Consider the following 19,020-nt stretch of genomic DNA (forward strand, 5'->3'; position numbering starts at 1 on the left):
TTCCTTATTTCCTCTTTCGGACCTTTGGTTATGGATATGTGTGCCATGTTTCCGGATTAGGATACCCTTCCACCCCTTTCGGACCTTTGGTTACGGATATGTGTGCCATGTTTTCGATGTGAGGTTACTCGACCTTTGGTTACGGATATGTGTGCCATGTTTTGAGTCTTGGATACGATTAGTATATCGTTTGTCGAGTCGGGTGACGTCCATCCCGAGAGTCTGGATCCAGGTTTAGACTAGGATCGTATTACGATCGTCGTCCTACCAAGAGGTTGGAGTCTGGGTTGGTTGTCTTGTTTGAGTCTATACTTTGTATATGTCTTACAGGGCAAGAGACGTGCCATGTATTGTTTGGTTGTGAGAGTCTTGGTCCTATCGGATACTAGAGGTGAGATGCAAGCATCTAATTGCGATATAATCGCCGGGATCGATGTTCCCATCCGTTCTTATGGTGAGATGCAAGCCATAAGTATGAATGCGACATTAGTAGCCACGTCCTGTGCAATGTTTGTTAAGAGGTTTTTAAAGTAATGGCTATGGTTTCCATCCATGTATTTTCTATTTAATTGACCCGTTATTTATCTTCTTCATATGATTCGATGCCTAATCTCATATCTATGTTATATTTCCTTGAAATGCGTGCTTTTGTCTAAACGACCGTATTCGTGTCTTCCATATTATTTTAATTATCTCACATGACTAGTTGAGCCGAGCTAATATGAAATTGGTTGACTTAGTTATTCTACTCCCTTGAATGCATATTTAATATAATGTACCATGCCTATCTCATTATGAATGTAATATGCCTATCTCATTATGATTATCTTATATCCCCTTGTTCATTATTATTCAAGTATGATGTATGATCAATATGTTTAATTAAGTCTTTGCTTACTTGTATTTTTACATATTGTGGCTAGGAGAACCCTGAGTTACTCCCCACTAACTGTGGCGTTCATGTTTACATAAATGACAAGTTTGTGATGCAGATTATATGGGGGAGACGTGTGAGCTAGCGAGAACGTTGACCCTTGGACTTTAGTTATCATTTTCTTAGACTCACCTAGCTTTAGACTTGTGCTTAGTCGTGGGATATCTTTTCCCAAACGCACTTTGTTTTTAATTGTAAAACTTTATTATCTTACTTTTCATTTCCGTTTGATCACTTATGGTGGATTTCGCACTTTAAACTTTTAAAGGTTTTAAAAATCTCGTATTTTCCACTTAGATTTATTAGTTCTCTTTTGATGCCCTATCGAAGGGTGTCACATGATCTATTAAGAAGAACAATTCCAGCACAAATAATCGTAAATACTCATTGGATTTGTACTAGAATATAAACATTCTAATTAAAGAACCGAAATTTGACAACTTATCATTATCAAACTTAATATATTAACGTAATTATGCAGCAATTTATCATTGCTGCATAAGATACAAAAAAATAAAATGTGACAAATTATACTTGTCACTCAAAATATTACTGGCATAAAAATAACATTATTATTTCACGCCCAAATAGTTACAAACAACCGGAAATCAGTTCTAATGATCCCCGGGCGCTACAACTTCATGATCACCAAAGTTGAATTGTATGACCTCCAACCTGCAAACGCTTCAATGAGGACGTCCCTCTCTTCTTCATCACTATCATTTAACCAGGACCCATCACTTTCATTCCCATCGTCAGGAACTGCAGTACCATCCCTCTCATCGTTGTAGTTGGCATCTTCATCATCTAATAAATATGTGGGGTTAACATTACCCCAATTATACATCGGTGGATGGACCACCGGGGGCAAGAACAACTTTTTACCCTCATGGAACTCCAATGCAACAAGAATATGGTCCCTATAAATAGTTACCCACAAACCCGACAGGGTTTGCTAGAGTCCCCATCTTAACTCGTCCAAATGTGCCAGCGTCAACCTTCCTGACCCCGAAAGCATCAGCCATACACCTCATGCTCTGCACATCATAATCATGTTTGCCTTTGTATGAGGATCAACTTTCCTCATAATCAACCTTAGCAGGTCGATATTGTCACAGATTGGGTGTGGTGGCCTCCCAACATCATCAGCCATTGTTCCCTCTTCTGCCTTAATTGACCACTTTATGTAAAAAGCTGACCCTTTTACAGCTTCGAGGTGCCTTACTACAAAAGTCATTTGATCATTATCAAACTCCTTAATTGCCTCATCGATTTCAAAATCAACCAGCGCTCACGGAGAGCTAGTATATGCCAAGCAGCAGACGTTAGCGTACCATGGAATTGGTGTCATTTGATTAAAAAGTTTTTTTAGAAGAGAGAAACTCTTCAGAAAAGTTTTCTTTAGACGAAGGTTAACTCTTAATTTTCAAAGAGTATTGTCAACCGTTTTGAGAAAATTACCTTGGGAAATTCTCAGCGTGAAAGGTAATTTCGCTTAAATAGACAAAATTAGGGGAACGCTTTACATAACCCTAATTATTGTTGGACACAGTTCATATCCACCTTTCACACGTTTCCCTACACGTGGCGATTCATCACACCGCTTAATTGTCACAGTATCTTAAGAGATACCTTTTTGTAAAACACGCAAGATATACTCCTGATTTTCCAAGATTTTATTCATTATACTCTTTTCCATAAAAACAATTGTCTTTTCATAGTTTCTTATTCCCTAAGAAATATTTTTCAACATTTTCTATTCTCAGAAAACTAGCAAAAAACTTGCCTACACCATTTTCTCATGGCGTCTTCTTCGTCTCTAGCCACTTTTGAGCCAGTTTACCAGAACAGATTATATGGGAAAGACCTCCCTGCAATTTCTGCAATTACAAATACTCACAACACAATTTATCACACCCAGGTTTAACCCTTGATCCGAAACCCGGCGGCAATAATTTTCCTGATACCACATTAGGCTCCCTAATTCAACTACTCCGATATACCGGCGGTAAAAATTCATGCATGGCATTCTAATGTCTAGCTTTACATTATCCAGACACTTCTTGACGTGTCATAATTATATACACATTTATGCCTCCCTTTAGTTACTTTTGAGACGGTTTAGTGCTTATATATGTCATTTATATGCCGTTATTGGTAGAATGTTGATAGTTTTACCTTTTGGTGTTTTAATGCAGATATGATGTGTTCGAGGACAAGTGGATGATAATGAGCACCGCGAAGTACAAGAAGAATGGCACAAGAATGAATAAGAATAAAAGGAAAGAAAAGAAGAAAACGTGAAGAATTAAGATGAGAACTGAGGTCACTCGATTGAGTCTTCTTGTACTTGATCGAGTGTTTGTAATAGATCGAGTGCACTTGCAATATATTGAATATCCAACGCAGATTACACTTTTCACGAAATTTCCTAAAGTCGGTTTATGTTTTGTTCAAATACAAAACTCGTGCCCTATTATTATTATTTTACGCCTTCTTTATATCAAAAACTCCTAAAAAACTCTTAGATTAGTTTATATTAGTTTGGTTACTATTATTTTAGGTTTACGCACTTATTCATTGAATCCTTATTCCGATATTTATTCAATCTTTCCTTTAGTCCTTTACATTGCTTTTATTCATCTTTTATGCTTTTAATTATTCTTTTCATTCATCTTATTGTTGTAGTTCTTGTTAGTATGAGTAGCTAATTTCATCATCTAGGGTGAAAGAGGATCTAGGTTGTTATAAGGGAGTTAATTAATGAATTAATCGTTAAATTGCTTTTGGTTGTTGTTCAATTGTTGTCTTGAATATAATTGATTAATTACTGGCCAGGATTAGTTAATTAGTCTTGGAAATTAGGATTTTCACCGACTGCGTTAAGACTAATATAGGCTCCAACAACTGAATAGACTGACTTATTGATTGTGACCACATGTTAAATATAGATCTAAAGGGCATATTAGAATTGACTGACTATGACCTTAAACAGCCCAATTGATCCTTTAATTAATTAAATCTCACCCCTCGGATAACGAACCTAGTGAACTTGGTTCCTAGACCCTTTAATATTATTGAATTTATCTTTATTAATTTCGCAATTAGTTTACAGAAATCAACCAATCAAACCATCATAAATTGTTACTTTAAGACGGACTTAGATAATAGAAAACTAGATTATTACCGCCTCTTCGTGGATACAATACTCTACTTACCGCTAGCTATTTGTATGTACTGAGTTAGAATTATTTTGATTTAGGTGATACGACTTAAGCCTTGTCAAATTTGGCGCCGTTGCCGAGGAGGCAATTATTTTCTGTTTGTTTTTTTTTTTGTCTTTTGTCTCAGGAAACTTCAGTTCCTTGAGGCCGTTTTATATTTTTCTTATTAGTTTCGTGTATGCCCAGGTCTAACAGGTCGGATGTCGTACCCTTTGATTTCGAACCAGAAAGGACTTTTCGCTATAGACCGAATTTGCAGAGAGAAATCAGTCAGGTGGAAGACTTGAGTACACTTAACACCAATTACGAGCGTTAGTGCCATGTCATATAAAACTTGCAAACAACTTAATATGAATAATCTTAAATGTACTAATATGACATTGCAGATGGCTGACAAATCTATTAAGTGCCTTATGGGTGTCTTAGAAGATGTGTTAGTCAGAGTCGAAAAATTCTTTATCCTAGTTGATTTTGTGGTAATAGATATGGCTGAAGACTCCCGAGTTCCTATTATTCTAGGGCGACCATTCCTACACACAGTTTGGGCGGTCACAGATGTTAGGAATGAGAGACTAACATTAACTGTGGGGGATAATACAATTACTTTTACTCTTGACAATGCATTGAGACGTCCTGAGTTAGAAGCCACTTGTAACTTGATTGACATTATTGATCTTACTATTGATGAAAGTGTTGCTCTATGTTTGCACTGGAATCCGTCTGACACTCTGCTATTGCGTCAAGACCATGGATTAAGGAAGTAGATGAGATAGAAAGGTTGATCTATGGAATTGAGCCTTATCCCGAGACGGTTTACAGCCTTGATGGAAGTGAAGATTTGGCAGCTGAGCTTGATGCCCTGGAGGCTGAGGTATTTAAAGAAAAACCCATCCATGAGGTACATGAAGATGCGACTACTCCTGTGGTTAGTGAGGTAGTACACTCTTTTCCCATAGATGCCGAGGTGGAAGGTAGTGAACAATCATGTGAACCTTTTATTTTAGATTTTGGGCATGATGAGCCTGAGGAATATTTTCTCCTGATTTTCTTTGTTTCTATTGCATATTAGTGCTACTTATGCCTTTGTCTAGTACATGCACATATTTTTGATTTACTTTTAAGGGCACTTAGTTGTATTGAGTGTGTCTATGGAGATTATTAATTTATTAAGAAGGAATGGTGAGACGAAGTTGAGGTAAAGTTGCACGGGTTCGCGGTAAGACGAATGAAGCCCCCCGTCTTCGGAGTACTCGATCGATTGAAGGCAGACTCGATCGAGTCATCTGGTTTTACCTGGTTTGAAAGATGCATTATGGTGACAGTTGGTCACCGTTTCCCCTGTTTTACAGCTGGTTTGGGAGGAAGCTTCTTTACATGAACCTGATAATCTCTATCCTTGTATTTTCTTTTATTTGTATTATCTTTATTTAGTTCGTTATTTCTCCTTTCCTTTTGTTAGATATGTTCTTTAGGTTACTGGTAATATGTTATATTGTGATTGTTGTGCTGTTAGTGTCACAATGAGGACACTGTGACATTTAGGTTTTGGGGAGAGTCTATATATTATGTTGCGTGGATTAAAAAATTAAAAATCCAAAAAAAAAAAAATTATATAAAATCCAAAAAAATGTATTTTTTTATTAGTTTAGTCTTGGTGAATTGAGTAGCAATGATGATAATTTGCATTATTTTTGCATCTGAATCTCAATTTAGTTATCCATGTACATTGTTTTGGCCTACTACTTTTAGAGTCAACAAATTATGTTGGTAAACTATTTAAATTCTGAGGTCTATAGAGCTTCCTATGGCAGGAACATCAATAAACTGGTCTCATTGTTATTTAGTCTTGAGTATGATTCTCCTTGTGAAATATGTAATATCAAACTTCATAAGTGTGACATTATTTTCTTAATACTTTTACGCATTCATATGATAAAGTACATGATGATAGGCGGTTCTTACCATCCAAATAAGCCTTACATTACCTTTTGTTTAGCCCGTTTGAACCCTTGTAACCGTTTCCCATTTAATAGCTACAATCCTACAATTTGCCTACCTTATCGGGACAGTCGCACTTGCTTGAGTATCATGTCTATTTTTGCTACTTTGGTTGGGAATGAGACTTTTAATGTCATGTGGTTAGTAGCTTAAATTTTTGTAGCAATTGTGTTAATCCTTTACGTTGGAAAAGGAAAGAAAAAAAATATATGAAGCAAGAAGAAGAAAAAAGAAAGAAAGAGAAAAAAAATTCGCAAAGAGAAAGAAAAGGAAGCGAAGAAAAAAGTGTTTGATTCATTATCATTTGTTAAGGGATTAATAGGTAATTGTTAAATTCTAATTCAATTTTGGAGAGTAATTTGATAGTCTCTCATGTGTTGTCAAAGTTGGAATGATATCTCTAGCTCGATTTATTCGTGCTTATTATCGTAGATTTTGTTTTTGTTTTAGCGCTGCGACTACCGTCATAGCCTCACATATCCATACGTGTTTTGGCACAAACCACTTCTACACCTTCACCCATTTATCACCCGACCTTATCGTCCTTGATATAAGTACTTTTGTCTATATTGTGAATGCGTATTAGTTGGGGAAATTTCTATCCCATTAGAGTGCATGAGTGAATCCGCGAGAATCTGACTGATTAGTCTTGCAAGATTGAAAGGTGTTTGGCTATTGTCTTTACTATGGTATCATGAGACTTGAGCTGCATTTTCTATTGTCCGAGCCTTTGAATTTGCTTTATTGGTACAATTTGGTCATTACTTTGTTATAGATATAGATAGCTTGGGATTTATATGTGCTCTAACGCTAGCTCTGAGTTATTCGATAAATCACCATTTTTATGATTGTCTTTTGTATTGTATTAGTGATTTGCTTGGGGACAAGCAAAGAGTTGGTTTGGGGGAGTTTGATGAGTCATAACTATATAGAATTTATGCCTCCCCTTAGTTACTTTTGATATTGTTTTGTGCTTATATATGTCATTTATATGTCGTTATTGCTAGAATGTCGATACTTCCGCCTTTTGGTGTTTTAATGCAGATTGGATGTATTCGAGGAATAAGTGGATGATAATGAGTACGAAAGAGTCGACAATACGGAGTACAAAAAGAATGACACAAGAATCAAGAAAAATGAAAGGAAAGAAAAGAAGAAAACATGAAGAATTAAGCTGAGAACTGAGGTCACTCGATCGAGTCTTCCTGTACTCGATCGAGGGTGTGTACTAGATCGAGTGCACTTGCACTAAATCGAGTATCCAATACAGATTACACTTTTCGTAAAATTTCCTAAAGTCGGTTTGTGTTTTGTATAAATACAAAGCTCGTGCCCTATTAATATTTTACGCCTTCTTTATATCAAAAACTCCTAAAAAACTCTTTGATTAGTTTATATTAGTTTGGCTACTATTATTTTAGATCTACGCACTTGTTCATTGAATCCTTATTCCGGTATTTATTCAATCTTTCCTTTAGTCCTTTAAATTTCTTTTTTAATTATACTTTTCATCCATCTTATTGTTGAAGTTCTTGTTGAGTAGCTAATTTCATCATCTAGGGTGAAAGGGGATCTAGGTTGTTAGAAGGAGGTTAATTAGTGAATTAATCGTTAAATTGCTATTGGTTGTTGTTCAGTTATTGTCTTGAATCTAATTGATTAATTACTGGCCATGATTAGTTAATTAGTCTTGCAAATTATGATTTTCACGACTGGGTTAAGACTAATATAGGCTGCGACAACTGAATAGACTGACTTATTGATTGTGACCACATGTTAAGTATAGATATAAAGGGCATATTATAATCGACTGATCATATGACCTTAAGCAACCCAATTGCTCCTTTAATTAATTATATCTCACCCCCGGACAACTAACCTAGTGAACCTGGTCCCTAGACCCTTTAATATTATAAAATTTGTCTTTATTAATTTCGCAATTAGTTTACAAAAATCAACCAATCAAACCCCCATAAATTGTTACTTTAAGATGAACTTAGATGATAGCAAACTTGATTATTACCGCCTCAATGTGGATACGATACCCTACTTACCGCTAGCTATTTGTTAGTACTGAGTTAGGTTTATTTTGATTTAGGTGATACGACTTAAGTCTTGTCAATTCTGATGTCCATCCACTTGCTTTCCACTCTGACCCCTTTCATATTAAGTGGGTTAGGGCCTCTAACCCCATCAAAGGATGGTGCAATGGCAAGGATAAAAACAAAAGTCCAGGAATCAGTGCTTGGTACAATCGCTTGTCCAGATTCCATGACAAGTGGACCAAAAATCGAATCAACCCATTTATCTGATTGGCGCATTTGAACATACTTGTTTTTGACAACTCCATTTGTTCAGTGCTTGTGTCATTGTAGAATCCAGCGCTCAATTGTTTCTTGTTCCCGCATGGCGCTATGACTATTACCTTAGCCAACATCAACCACTTGACCGGCCTTTCTCCAGTTAGTGCCGCCTGAGATTATATCCCTCTGGACAAGAACAAACTTTCCACGTAAGGCACCAGGCTCTATCATGGGGTAAATTCTCTATGGGAACAACATTTTGCTGCGTCAAAGAAAGGTTTTTCGGAAGTAAAAAACAAGTTCGAAGGTGACCTGTTGAATATGAGGACATTATCTTCATTGCATACGTATTTTCCAGACTCTTAATGCTGAAGAGTGGTGGGTTCGTTTGCGGCTTTCTCCCCCTTGCCGCTGAGATTCAATCTTCCACAGGCCCAATTCCTTTAGAGCCCCTTGTACTAAGCTCTGTTTACATAATGCTCCGTAGTTGTCATCAGACTGATTTTCCCAAGCCTGAAAAGAATAGAGAACCCGGTGTCACCCCAGCTTGTAATGGTGTAAATAGCCATCTCTGAATTTTGTCTTGTTGGGCAATGCTTTACTTTCCTTATCACAACGTTGTTGACCCAAAACAATTTGTAAAAGAAAACATACACCAAAAGCGATACAGCTACGCCGAATTCGCCATTGATGTGACCAATGTTAATCTGCCTAAATTGTAGACAGTATCGTAGAATCCTTTTTTTGTCAAAAGAACTCATTATGCGCCGTTACCGAGTGTTACATATTAGAACACAAGTTATCCGACTCCCCAACTTCTTTATTGAAGTTGTATTTGCCTTTATGGATAAATGCCATGGAAATCCCCGTTCATGATGAAGCCACCAAGGACATTTGCGACGGTTTCTTGCGTCCCAAGGATTTATCTAATTCGCCTTTTCTGACCACTGACTTTGGCGCGGAGGTATACAACCCCCAACTTGTTGCGTTCCAGTTCGGTCATGTACAATATCTTACCATACCATTTATGTGGTCTGTGAACAACCTTTGGCATGAAAGATTTAAGATGAATATAAAGACGTTTAAAAGCTCTTCTCCAAGCCAATCCCGGTAACTGTAGAAAAATGTTGGCGCTATTGCCCTGGCGCTGCTACAGTTTCTCACACCCAATGGTGGTCTTCTTCACCATGGTGTTCAGCTGATGTCCTGACTCAGGCCATTCAGAGGCTCAAGGACAGCATCAGAGGTAATTCCCACTTCTCATGAAAATATTTTCCATTCCAAAATAAGAGATCTTACACTGTTTTATCCTTGCAGTCAAGATTCTTCCAGACCCAAAGTTTTTAACACTCTCTAATCATCGGGAAATACCACACAGGTTTGCTTCTGCTAGGCATGCAACACCCACAATTCAGGAACTCGTTATTCGTCCGGAATTCCCAGGGAAATTTAACATTCCTCTATCAGTTTTCATTCCTTAAACTGGTTGTGACCCCAACAAGCGCTAAACGAGAAGACGAGGAAGAAGGAGCTCAACTAGGGGAATCAGGTGAAACCCCTGAAGACAAACCCCACGTCAGGAAACGTGGAGGTTCCTCACTCTCAAAAGGAAGCCCCAAAAGAAAAAGAGTGAGCAAGCCAACATCTGAAGGCTCACTTGCTACAACCTCTCAGGTAATTAAAATCGCTGATCAAGATCGAGTAACCCCCAATGACTAATGTCTTATTGGAGGAAAATCTGATCACTGCCTCTTCATTGGCTTCTATGAACCACGAAGAAGAAAACTAGTCCCTAATTCAAGACGGTACCAGACAAGAGGTACGTACCCTCCATGAAAAAGGCATACCAAACCAAGAACAACATCTTAATATCATGAGCCAACCACAACAAACTCCCCAGGAACTAGGGTTGAAGTGTTGCATCCAAGGCATCATCTCCCATTCACGTCAACCTCAGTGATGATGATGGGCCTCAAAAGGACATAAATATGACCATGGTTGAAAACGAAACCCAACTCAAAATTCAAAACTGAGCTATCCAGATTACTGTTGAACAAACGCCAACTGAATCCCAGATTTTCCAGATCATTCTACATTCCTCAGAGGAAGATTCTTTCAGGGAAACTGAAGTTATAAAAATGCCGTCACCCCCGAGTGGTTCCCCCCAGGAGAAAATCCTCGAGAAGCTAACACCACTGAAAAAATCATGGCTTGAACAATCGTCAATGGCAGGGACAATGATATGTTCCCCTTCTACGTTTTTAATTATTTCTAAAGTAGAATATTTAGCAACGCTACCAACCAGTAGAGAACTGCTTCAACAGTTCCATAACTTATGTCAAGCTTCAAGGAATTCTACTCCTTTCAACGCAAAGTTCAAAGATATCTTGGCAAGATTGGTGAACTACAAGCCCTCATGCTGAGTGACTTTGACATGTATGAAAGTCTGCATCAACAACTTTATGTTGACAATTTATTTGTGCAGAACATTTGTCATCAAGTTTCCTCAGCCTTTGACACCCAACGTCAGCATAAGCCCCAAATTTAAGAACTTGATCAAAAGACAAGCGATATTGAGAGAGCCCTCAATGACATGAAAGCTCAGCGCCAAACTTTGTCCAGAGGTCTGCTAGCGCTACCGTCTTCACTTGGCTAACTAGCCCATTTGATTCAAGCTCAAATAGGGAACAATCAGAAGCATACAACCTAAATTAAAGAGCAGTTGGCAGAACTGAGGCATATGTAGGATTCTCGCTCCCAAGCTCTCATGAATGTGATTGCAGATTTTCTGCTTTTACTCAAGAAGCCAAAAACGCTGAGGGCTGATTTTATACAATCAATGTAGTGCCCTTACGTTATCCCAAAATTCTTGATATTGTGTTTTAATATTAACTGCGTACTTTTCCCAAATAGTGGGATGATACAACTTCAAAAATTTGCCGTTTTTGCTACTTTTGAATAGTGTTCCATCAAAGTTTTGCAAGCCATACGCATTACCTGAAAAAACTTTAGTTACTTTAAATGGCCCTTCCCATCTAGGTGACCATTTTCCATAAAAATGATCCTTATGCCCTTCAGGCAAAATCATTTCCAAACTAAATCTCCTTCTTGAAAAGTCTTAGACTTAACACGCACATTATAGGCGTTAGCTGACATAATCTTGATTTTTAACAAGTCTGTGTACGCTTGCTCTCTAAGGTGCTTCACATCTAGATTAACAATGTTCATAGATTCAGAATAAGAATCCAAATCCAAATAATTTTGATGTAAAATTCGAGCAGATTCCACATTAACCTCGGCTGGAATCACAGCGTCATGACCGAAAACCAATTGATAAGGAGTGTACGCTATAGCCCCCCCCCCCCTCCCTTTTGAAGTTCTATAAGCCCACAAAGTATTAAGTAATTTTTCATGCCAAACCCGAAGATTATCATCGATCAACTTAGAAATCCCAGCCTTAATCAACTTATTGGTAGATTCCGCCTACCCATTAGCCTGAGCATAATAAGGAGAAGAATTCAATAATTTGACCTCATACTGAGTAGTAAACTCATTGATTGCTAGCCCGTTACAAACAGGCGCCTGGTCCACTGTAATGCTCTCAAGGACTCCAAAACGAACAAAAGTGAAATCTTTCAAGAAATCCACTAAGTCCTGTGTTTTCACAGTCTTGAAAGGCTTGAATTCCACCCACTTAGTGAAATAATACGTAATAACCACCACATACCCACGACCTTTAGAGGGAGGAAGAGTAATCTCACCTATTATATCCATCGCCCAACCACGAAAAGGCCATGGTTTAACAATCGACTTTAAGTCACTAGCGGGAACCCTATCTATTTGAAAAGCCTTACAACCTTTTGCATATGTTATACAATCTTCTAAAATTGAAGGCCAATAAAACCCATGTCGATGGAGTAAACATCACATTTTTGGCCCAGACTGATGAGCGCCACAAACCGCTTCATGGACCTCTGCCATCATAAGCAAAGCATCAACAGCTCCTAAGCATTTCAATAATACTCCTTGTTGATCCTTTTTATACAAAACATCATCAAGCAATAAATACCCGAAAGCTGATTTTCTAAGCTTAGGATTTAACCCCTTCTGAGAGGGACTATTCAAGACACTTATAATGTCAGTCCGCCAATCCAATGGTTTTTCCATAATGTCTACCTTATAAACTTCTATTTTAAAGATATCATTGTTTACAAGAAAATGGCGGTTTGAGCACTCCACCTCAGTGGACGCATCAATATCTTCAACATTATAACTAGAAGCAAATTGTGCTAATTGATTAACCACTGCATTCTGATCTCTTAACACACACATTCAATTTTTCGAAAATGTTAAAATAAATCCTCCACCTTTTTAACGTATTGAGATAACGGCAAAGATTTGCACTTAAACAAACCATTCACTTGATTAATAACAAGTTGAGAATCTCCTAGTATACGAATACTTAGCGCTCTTAAGTCAATTAATTTTTCTAAACCAACAAGAAGTGCATCATATTCCACTTTGTTATTAGTACCACTACCAAGTAAAGTTACCACATACTTCCACTTGTTCCGCGTAGGAGAAACAATAACTACACCAGCGCCAGAACCAGAACCAGAACCATTCGAGGTAAATGATCCATCAAAGGACATCTCCTAAGAAGTGTAATTATTATTATTACCCGTCTCTTTGTCAAAACAAGGATGCTCAATGAGAAAATTAGTCAATACCTGACCTTTCATTGCTCTTTGCAGATATAAACTAAATCAGGCTGAAGTAAATGAACATTCGATTTACTTCAACGCCCTTTTAATAAGGGTTGTGACTACACGTGCTTCATCACATCTAGCGCTGATACTATTTCTATAGTATGAGCCATGAAATAATGCCTTAATTTTACCGAAGCATTATAAAGACTTAAACATACATACTTTCTCTAAATAAGTATATCGATGCTCCGTCTCTTGAAGGACGCGGCTCAAGTAAACAAGGACTTGTTGAAAGCCTTGCTCATTCTCTTGAGACGACATATAACCAATTGACTGGCAGCGGTGGATAAGTAAGGCCTCAAAGTCTTACATGTCTTTGGAGAGATCAACGGAGGTGGATGGTCGGTTTGGGGAGGTCCCTCCTTATGACGTTCTGTAAGTTCCCAACTCCACTTCTCCTGATTCCTTTCAGTTTGCATTCCTTTCCCTATTTTTGGTACAATGAGGGCATTGTACGGTTTGGTTTGGGGAGGTATGCATCCATATCTGTGTCTGCATGTTTCTTGCATTTTTGCTTGCACGTTTATTTATTTCCGCATGCATTGTTGTTTTAATTACTTCATATAAAAATCATAAAATTCAAAAATTTTCAAAATTTTACTGTTTAAATTGAGTCGGAACGTTTGAACATTGACGCTACTTTGAATCCTTACTTGAGCCTGGCATATTCTTGACATTTAGCTGGCATGTTTATGTGCATAATCTACGAGTTGTTGTTTCTCTTTTATCTGAACGAATAGACTTGATTCTTTATGTCGGCAAGCTACATTACATTCTGAGGTTAGAGCTTATTAAACTGGTGACATTCATGACCGGTTTCATTTAGGATGTGAGTAGTACTCTCTTTAAGACATGTAACATCAATTTGCATAAGCATGAGTCTAGTCTTCTTAATACCTGTATGCATTCGGTCTGTGGATGGTGACACGTGTTAGGAGAGGCAGTTCCCCTTGTTTCATTCTACCCATGAACCTCACATAGCCAAATTGCCTTTTTGCCCTATCAACTACTTTCTATAATATTTCCTACCCTAGCTGAGCTAGTAACGAGTAGTTTTTGGAATGTGTTATTGCAATATGGTTATTTCATCTGATTTCAGAAGATGGTGGAAGAATTGAAGGGAAAGAAAAGAAAATGTGTTGAATTGAAAAAAAAAAACGAAAAAAGGAAAGAAAGCGAAAAAAGAGACAGAAAAATTCAAATGAAAAAAAAAGAGAATGAAAGAAGAAAAAAATGAGAATTGCACAATGTTTCACACTCCCATGCCTTATTTATTTTTTATGGGGAGTTGACGGCTTTTGATGTTTGGTGAGTTTAGTGCATAATTTTGCACCGCTTCATCTTGCTGTTATGAGTACGAAGTTGGGATGCAGTCTATTTTTGGATCCGTTGTTGCTAGCCTAGCTATTAACCCCACATATCCAAATTCATTTTGGCCCCTTCTTACCCATTACCTCACTAACCCAAATGTAAGTCCTCGGCACGTGTCTTGGTCACTAGTATGGTTGGAATGCGTATGTACGGTTGTAGAGACTTTATTCATGTTAGCTGCATGCATGCTCTTATAGGTCGAGTTAGGTGAGTGTCTTGCTTTTTCTTATCTTTCACATATATCCTCACCTTGTACCTGATTTTGAGTGACGAGCGACCCGTGAGAGTCCGACATCTTTGAATCTTGCAAGGTCGACGGTTCAGTAAGCTTGAAACATTAATTTAACTTGTTTGCACTTCTCAGTTGCCACCTTGTCATTTTGTTGCATTAAAATTGGTTCTAGTGAATGATTTGTAGCTGATGCGTTGGTCCCGTTCTATTGTTCACCCTTAGTTGCATTCATATTTGCTTGGGGACAAGCAAAGGTTTGGTTTGGGGAGATTTGATGCGTGTCTTTTATATAAGGTTTTCACCTCATTTTTACACGCATTTCTGTGCCTTTTACGTAGCATCTGGCTACAAATACCCCCGAATATTCTACTTTGGTCCGTTTATTGTAATTTGCAGGAATTGACCGAGGAGGAGCTAAATCGAGCCTTAATTGTCCTAGTTGTATGCATTCATGGGAAATAAGGAGCCGGAGTTTAGGAATCTTACACTTGGAGGACGTATGAGCTGAGTTAAGGAAGATATTCAAGTCCTGATGCGCCTATATAGCTCGATCGAGTGCTTCAGTGCTCGATCGAATGCTTTATACACTCAATATTGGTCGATCGACCAGTTCATGGAGTTGATCGAGGAGGTTCAGCAGGCAGGGCTCGATCGAGAGGATATCCTAGCTCGATCGAGTGACTTGGGAGTCGATCGAGTAATCATCTTACTCGATCGAGGGGATTTCATGTGTTTTTGGTTTATTTCCGCCTAATCTTTTATGGGCTTTTGTAATCAGTCCATAGATTAGGTTTAAGATGTTTTTACAAAGATAAGACCGAAGAGAACACGACGTTACTCCCATCCCTTTTACGACGTACATTTTCATCTGTTACTTTGGTCACTGTTCTTTTGGAATTCTACTCTCTACTTTGCTACTCGGATTCGGTATTATCAATTTCATTATTTCTTTATCGTATTTATTGTTTTTAATTCCTTTTCTCTCTTTACCTTATAATCGTTCAATCAATTAGATTATTCATCATGTTTAGCTTTAATTGTTTGGTCATTGCTATTGTTAATCTGACAATTATGAGTAGCTAATTTCCTATGCTAAGACTACAGGGGACCCATGATTTGAAGGGAGAGTAATCGATTTACTAGGTTAATACCGGTACCGTCTTTGTTGCTTAAATGCTACAAATAACTGTAATTGCCTAATTGAGTCGACGCAATTAGACCCTTATTCTTAGTGGACCTTGACCTGGACCGAAAGGTTGGAAGGGGGAGACTAGTAGCGAACAATAGAGTATTGCAGCGAGGGCGAAAGTTAAACTGTTTACACTTTAGGGTGAATTAAGGACCGAAAGGTGACGTTCGCTACCCCTTAGATCGCACCGCATTGACCGAGATCTAGATTACTCGACCAGATAATTATGGTGAACCGCTTGTCTTAGCTATCCTCTTTTATCTGTTAACTCCTCCTTTTATTTCTCTTCTCCTTACTCTGTTAGTTTAGAAATCACAATTTATAAACCCCAAAAATTGGTTACTTAGACGAGCCTAGTTTTAGCAGTCAATTTCCTACCTCTCTGCGGATTCGACCCGACTTCCCTAGCTATATTAGTTAGTTGGCCAGTTGGTTATTTTTGACAGGTACGCGACAGACGTGTCACACACACACACACACACACACACACACACACACACACACACACACACACACACACACACACACACACACACACACACACACACACACACACACACACACACACACACACACACACACCCACACACACACACCCCCCACACACACACACACATATAAAGCATGAGAAAACTATTGAGACTCTGCTACAACATAACTGACCCACATATTTCTCATCTGATTGATGTCCTCTGGCGAATATTCTGGGGCTTTGTTGAGTATAAGTGGAAACTACAATTCAAAATATATATAATCAAAATAGATATAATACATGGAAGTATACATAATTGAATTCAATTTACGTCTGAAATAGTTTTTAAATCACACTAACCCGTATCAGAATGGTAGAAAGGTTTCCGTCGATAACCTTCCACATGGACTGACAAACGTAAAAGGCGCATTGATTGTCATCTGGTGCTTTAGGAGACTATTATATAAATCACACACAAATCAGCTGCATTATATAATCAACCGCTCACATAAACATTAATTAAATGATACGAGTAATTATTAAGAATACACTTACTATTGGAGTGATAAAATTAGGATCAGTGTTGCTTTCATATTTCCCAAGTGGACATAATTTTTTTTTTTGCTTCAAAAACACTAATTCATAAATATATACATATGTCATTGTTATTTGCATATATATGGATCAAGTCATACAATAACAAATGACATTATTGAAGGTTGTAAACTTACTCAGTTATCATCCTTACACAACTGTCAGAGGGTTTGCCTTCACGAGAGTCAATCCAGTACAATGTTTTTGTTTCTACTTGGATTGCCAGTAGCACCCAATGCTTCTTATTCATTTTGGGACATTGAACTGTTAGTTCATTTACACGCATTTAAGCATGTTAATAATAAATTTATAGAACCGTGATTCATTACAATAATCATGTACTATACATACATATTCTCATTGTCGGGGGCAAGCCATAGTTTTTTGGACGACATCAACCGACAAGTGATACTATTTATTTGCTCTTCGTATGAAATTTTGTGCACAGAGAAAGCCTTAGGACTCTAGAATCCGTAGGCGTGAATTGGGACCTTCCACTCAGCGAACTGATTATTGAGGTGTCTATTACGCCACATGGAATGAAGATTGTTATTGTAATTGATAATTCAAACAAACATCATTATTCGTAAATGAAAATGACTAAATAGTTTTATTAATAAAACTTACTTCATCCAAATCAAAATGTGAACAACATCTAAATTGTCAAGGTCGACAAATTCCATCAGTTGCTTCGGGTCCAGTATGGCTATATCAGCTGCGCCCATAACTTCCTTTTCACTGTTAATCATGACTACGTCTCCCGTAGGTGACCTCTTTACAGCCATGTTGTGCAAAGCATTCAGCGAAGCAGTTTTAATTTTTTTCTTATATTCACACGATTCATAATAAGAATCATAAGCAGGCTTGACTGCAACAACTTTCGTTAACGTAGTAGTAATTGCTTTAGCTGCCATCATGGTTTTGCTTAAGTTCTGCAAATGTAAAGATTAAAGTACTTACGGTATGTTAATATCCGTACCCTAATCTATTTAAAGAACAAGTAATAATTAACGTCTGCATATAGATACCTCGGGGATGACAACATTGATGAGGTTGGCAGGCTATTGCACATAAGAGCTTGGGGCTGCTTTCAAATAAGCGACCTCCTCATTAGGAAATGGTACTTTTACTTCCCCATACTCGTCTTTATATAATTGGGACACTTTCACTTTCCTGCAATTGTGACGAAGGGGCATACCATGAACCTTAACTTGCTGAAGCCGGTCGTAATTGAACCCACGTATCCCCTGGAAACAACAACTTTCTGTTTCCCCTGTAAATAGGACAGACGACAAGCTACCTTGCAATCGCCCTTCACGTCAGCTTTAATTAATTAGTACATATACATTCACTACCTTTAATAAATTTCATAAGTAAAAAACGTGTATGGTATGAATAATTATAAACTAGCAGCTAGTACCTTTTTCGGTGTTGAGAAGAACATCTGATCATCAACTACCTCCACTTCATCCTGTGTCACGGCCTTCCTGGCATCCTCTTCCTCTTCAACTGCCTGATATCGATCCTCGGCTCCCACTTCAGTCTCCTTTCCCATTTCCTTCTCCCTTGTCATGTCATCCTCGACTTTGTAGATACCTCATTTCTGCACCTCCCGCAAACCACCCGGTGATGATTGGGCCACATGTTTGATGCGCGGAACGATTTGTGACAGTTCGTAAGATTATCGTCAAGTGATTGCTCAAATATTAAATGTCTACCTCACAGTTGTCATCTACGTACCAATACGGTCGTTTTGGCAGTAATTAGAGTACATTCGGAGTCCGGGTCAAAAACCGTCTCCATTTCCTGATAACTGTTAAATCCCGAGTCAGAATGTTCTGGAATGTTCCGGATATTTCTATTCCATATTTCATAAATTTTATCTTTTGGCAAATAATATCCCGTAATATTCATATAAGATATTAAGGAAGTCG

At 37.9% G+C, this 19,020-nt stretch overlaps 2 protein-coding genes across 2 annotated transcripts; both read right to left on the bottom strand.

Moving 5' to 3' along the window:
- Positions 1 to 11,543: 11,543 nt before the first annotated feature.
- LOC141617482 (uncharacterized) lies at positions 11,544 to 12,233 on the bottom strand. Its single transcript, XM_074434681.1, has 2 exons — positions 11,947 to 12,233; positions 11,544 to 11,838 (listed from the first exon to the last, which is right to left on the bottom strand). The coding sequence occupies exons 1-2, from the start codon at positions 12,231 to 12,233 to the stop codon at positions 11,544 to 11,546; spliced, it is 582 nt and encodes a 193-aa protein (XP_074290782.1).
- Positions 12,234 to 12,383: 150 nt separating this feature from the next.
- On the bottom strand, positions 12,384 to 13,111 carry LOC141617483 (uncharacterized). Its single transcript, XM_074434682.1, has 2 exons — positions 12,874 to 13,111; positions 12,384 to 12,763 (listed from the first exon to the last, which is right to left on the bottom strand). The coding sequence occupies exons 1-2, from the start codon at positions 13,109 to 13,111 to the stop codon at positions 12,384 to 12,386; spliced, it is 618 nt and encodes a 205-aa protein (XP_074290783.1).
- Positions 13,112 to 19,020: the final 5,909 nt, after the last annotated feature.

This window comes from Silene latifolia, chromosome X, assembly GCF_048544455.1.
Source record: "Silene latifolia isolate original U9 population chromosome X, ASM4854445v1, whole genome shotgun sequence".
NCBI classification, from domain to species: Eukaryota; Viridiplantae; Streptophyta; class Magnoliopsida; order Caryophyllales; family Caryophyllaceae; genus Silene; species Silene latifolia.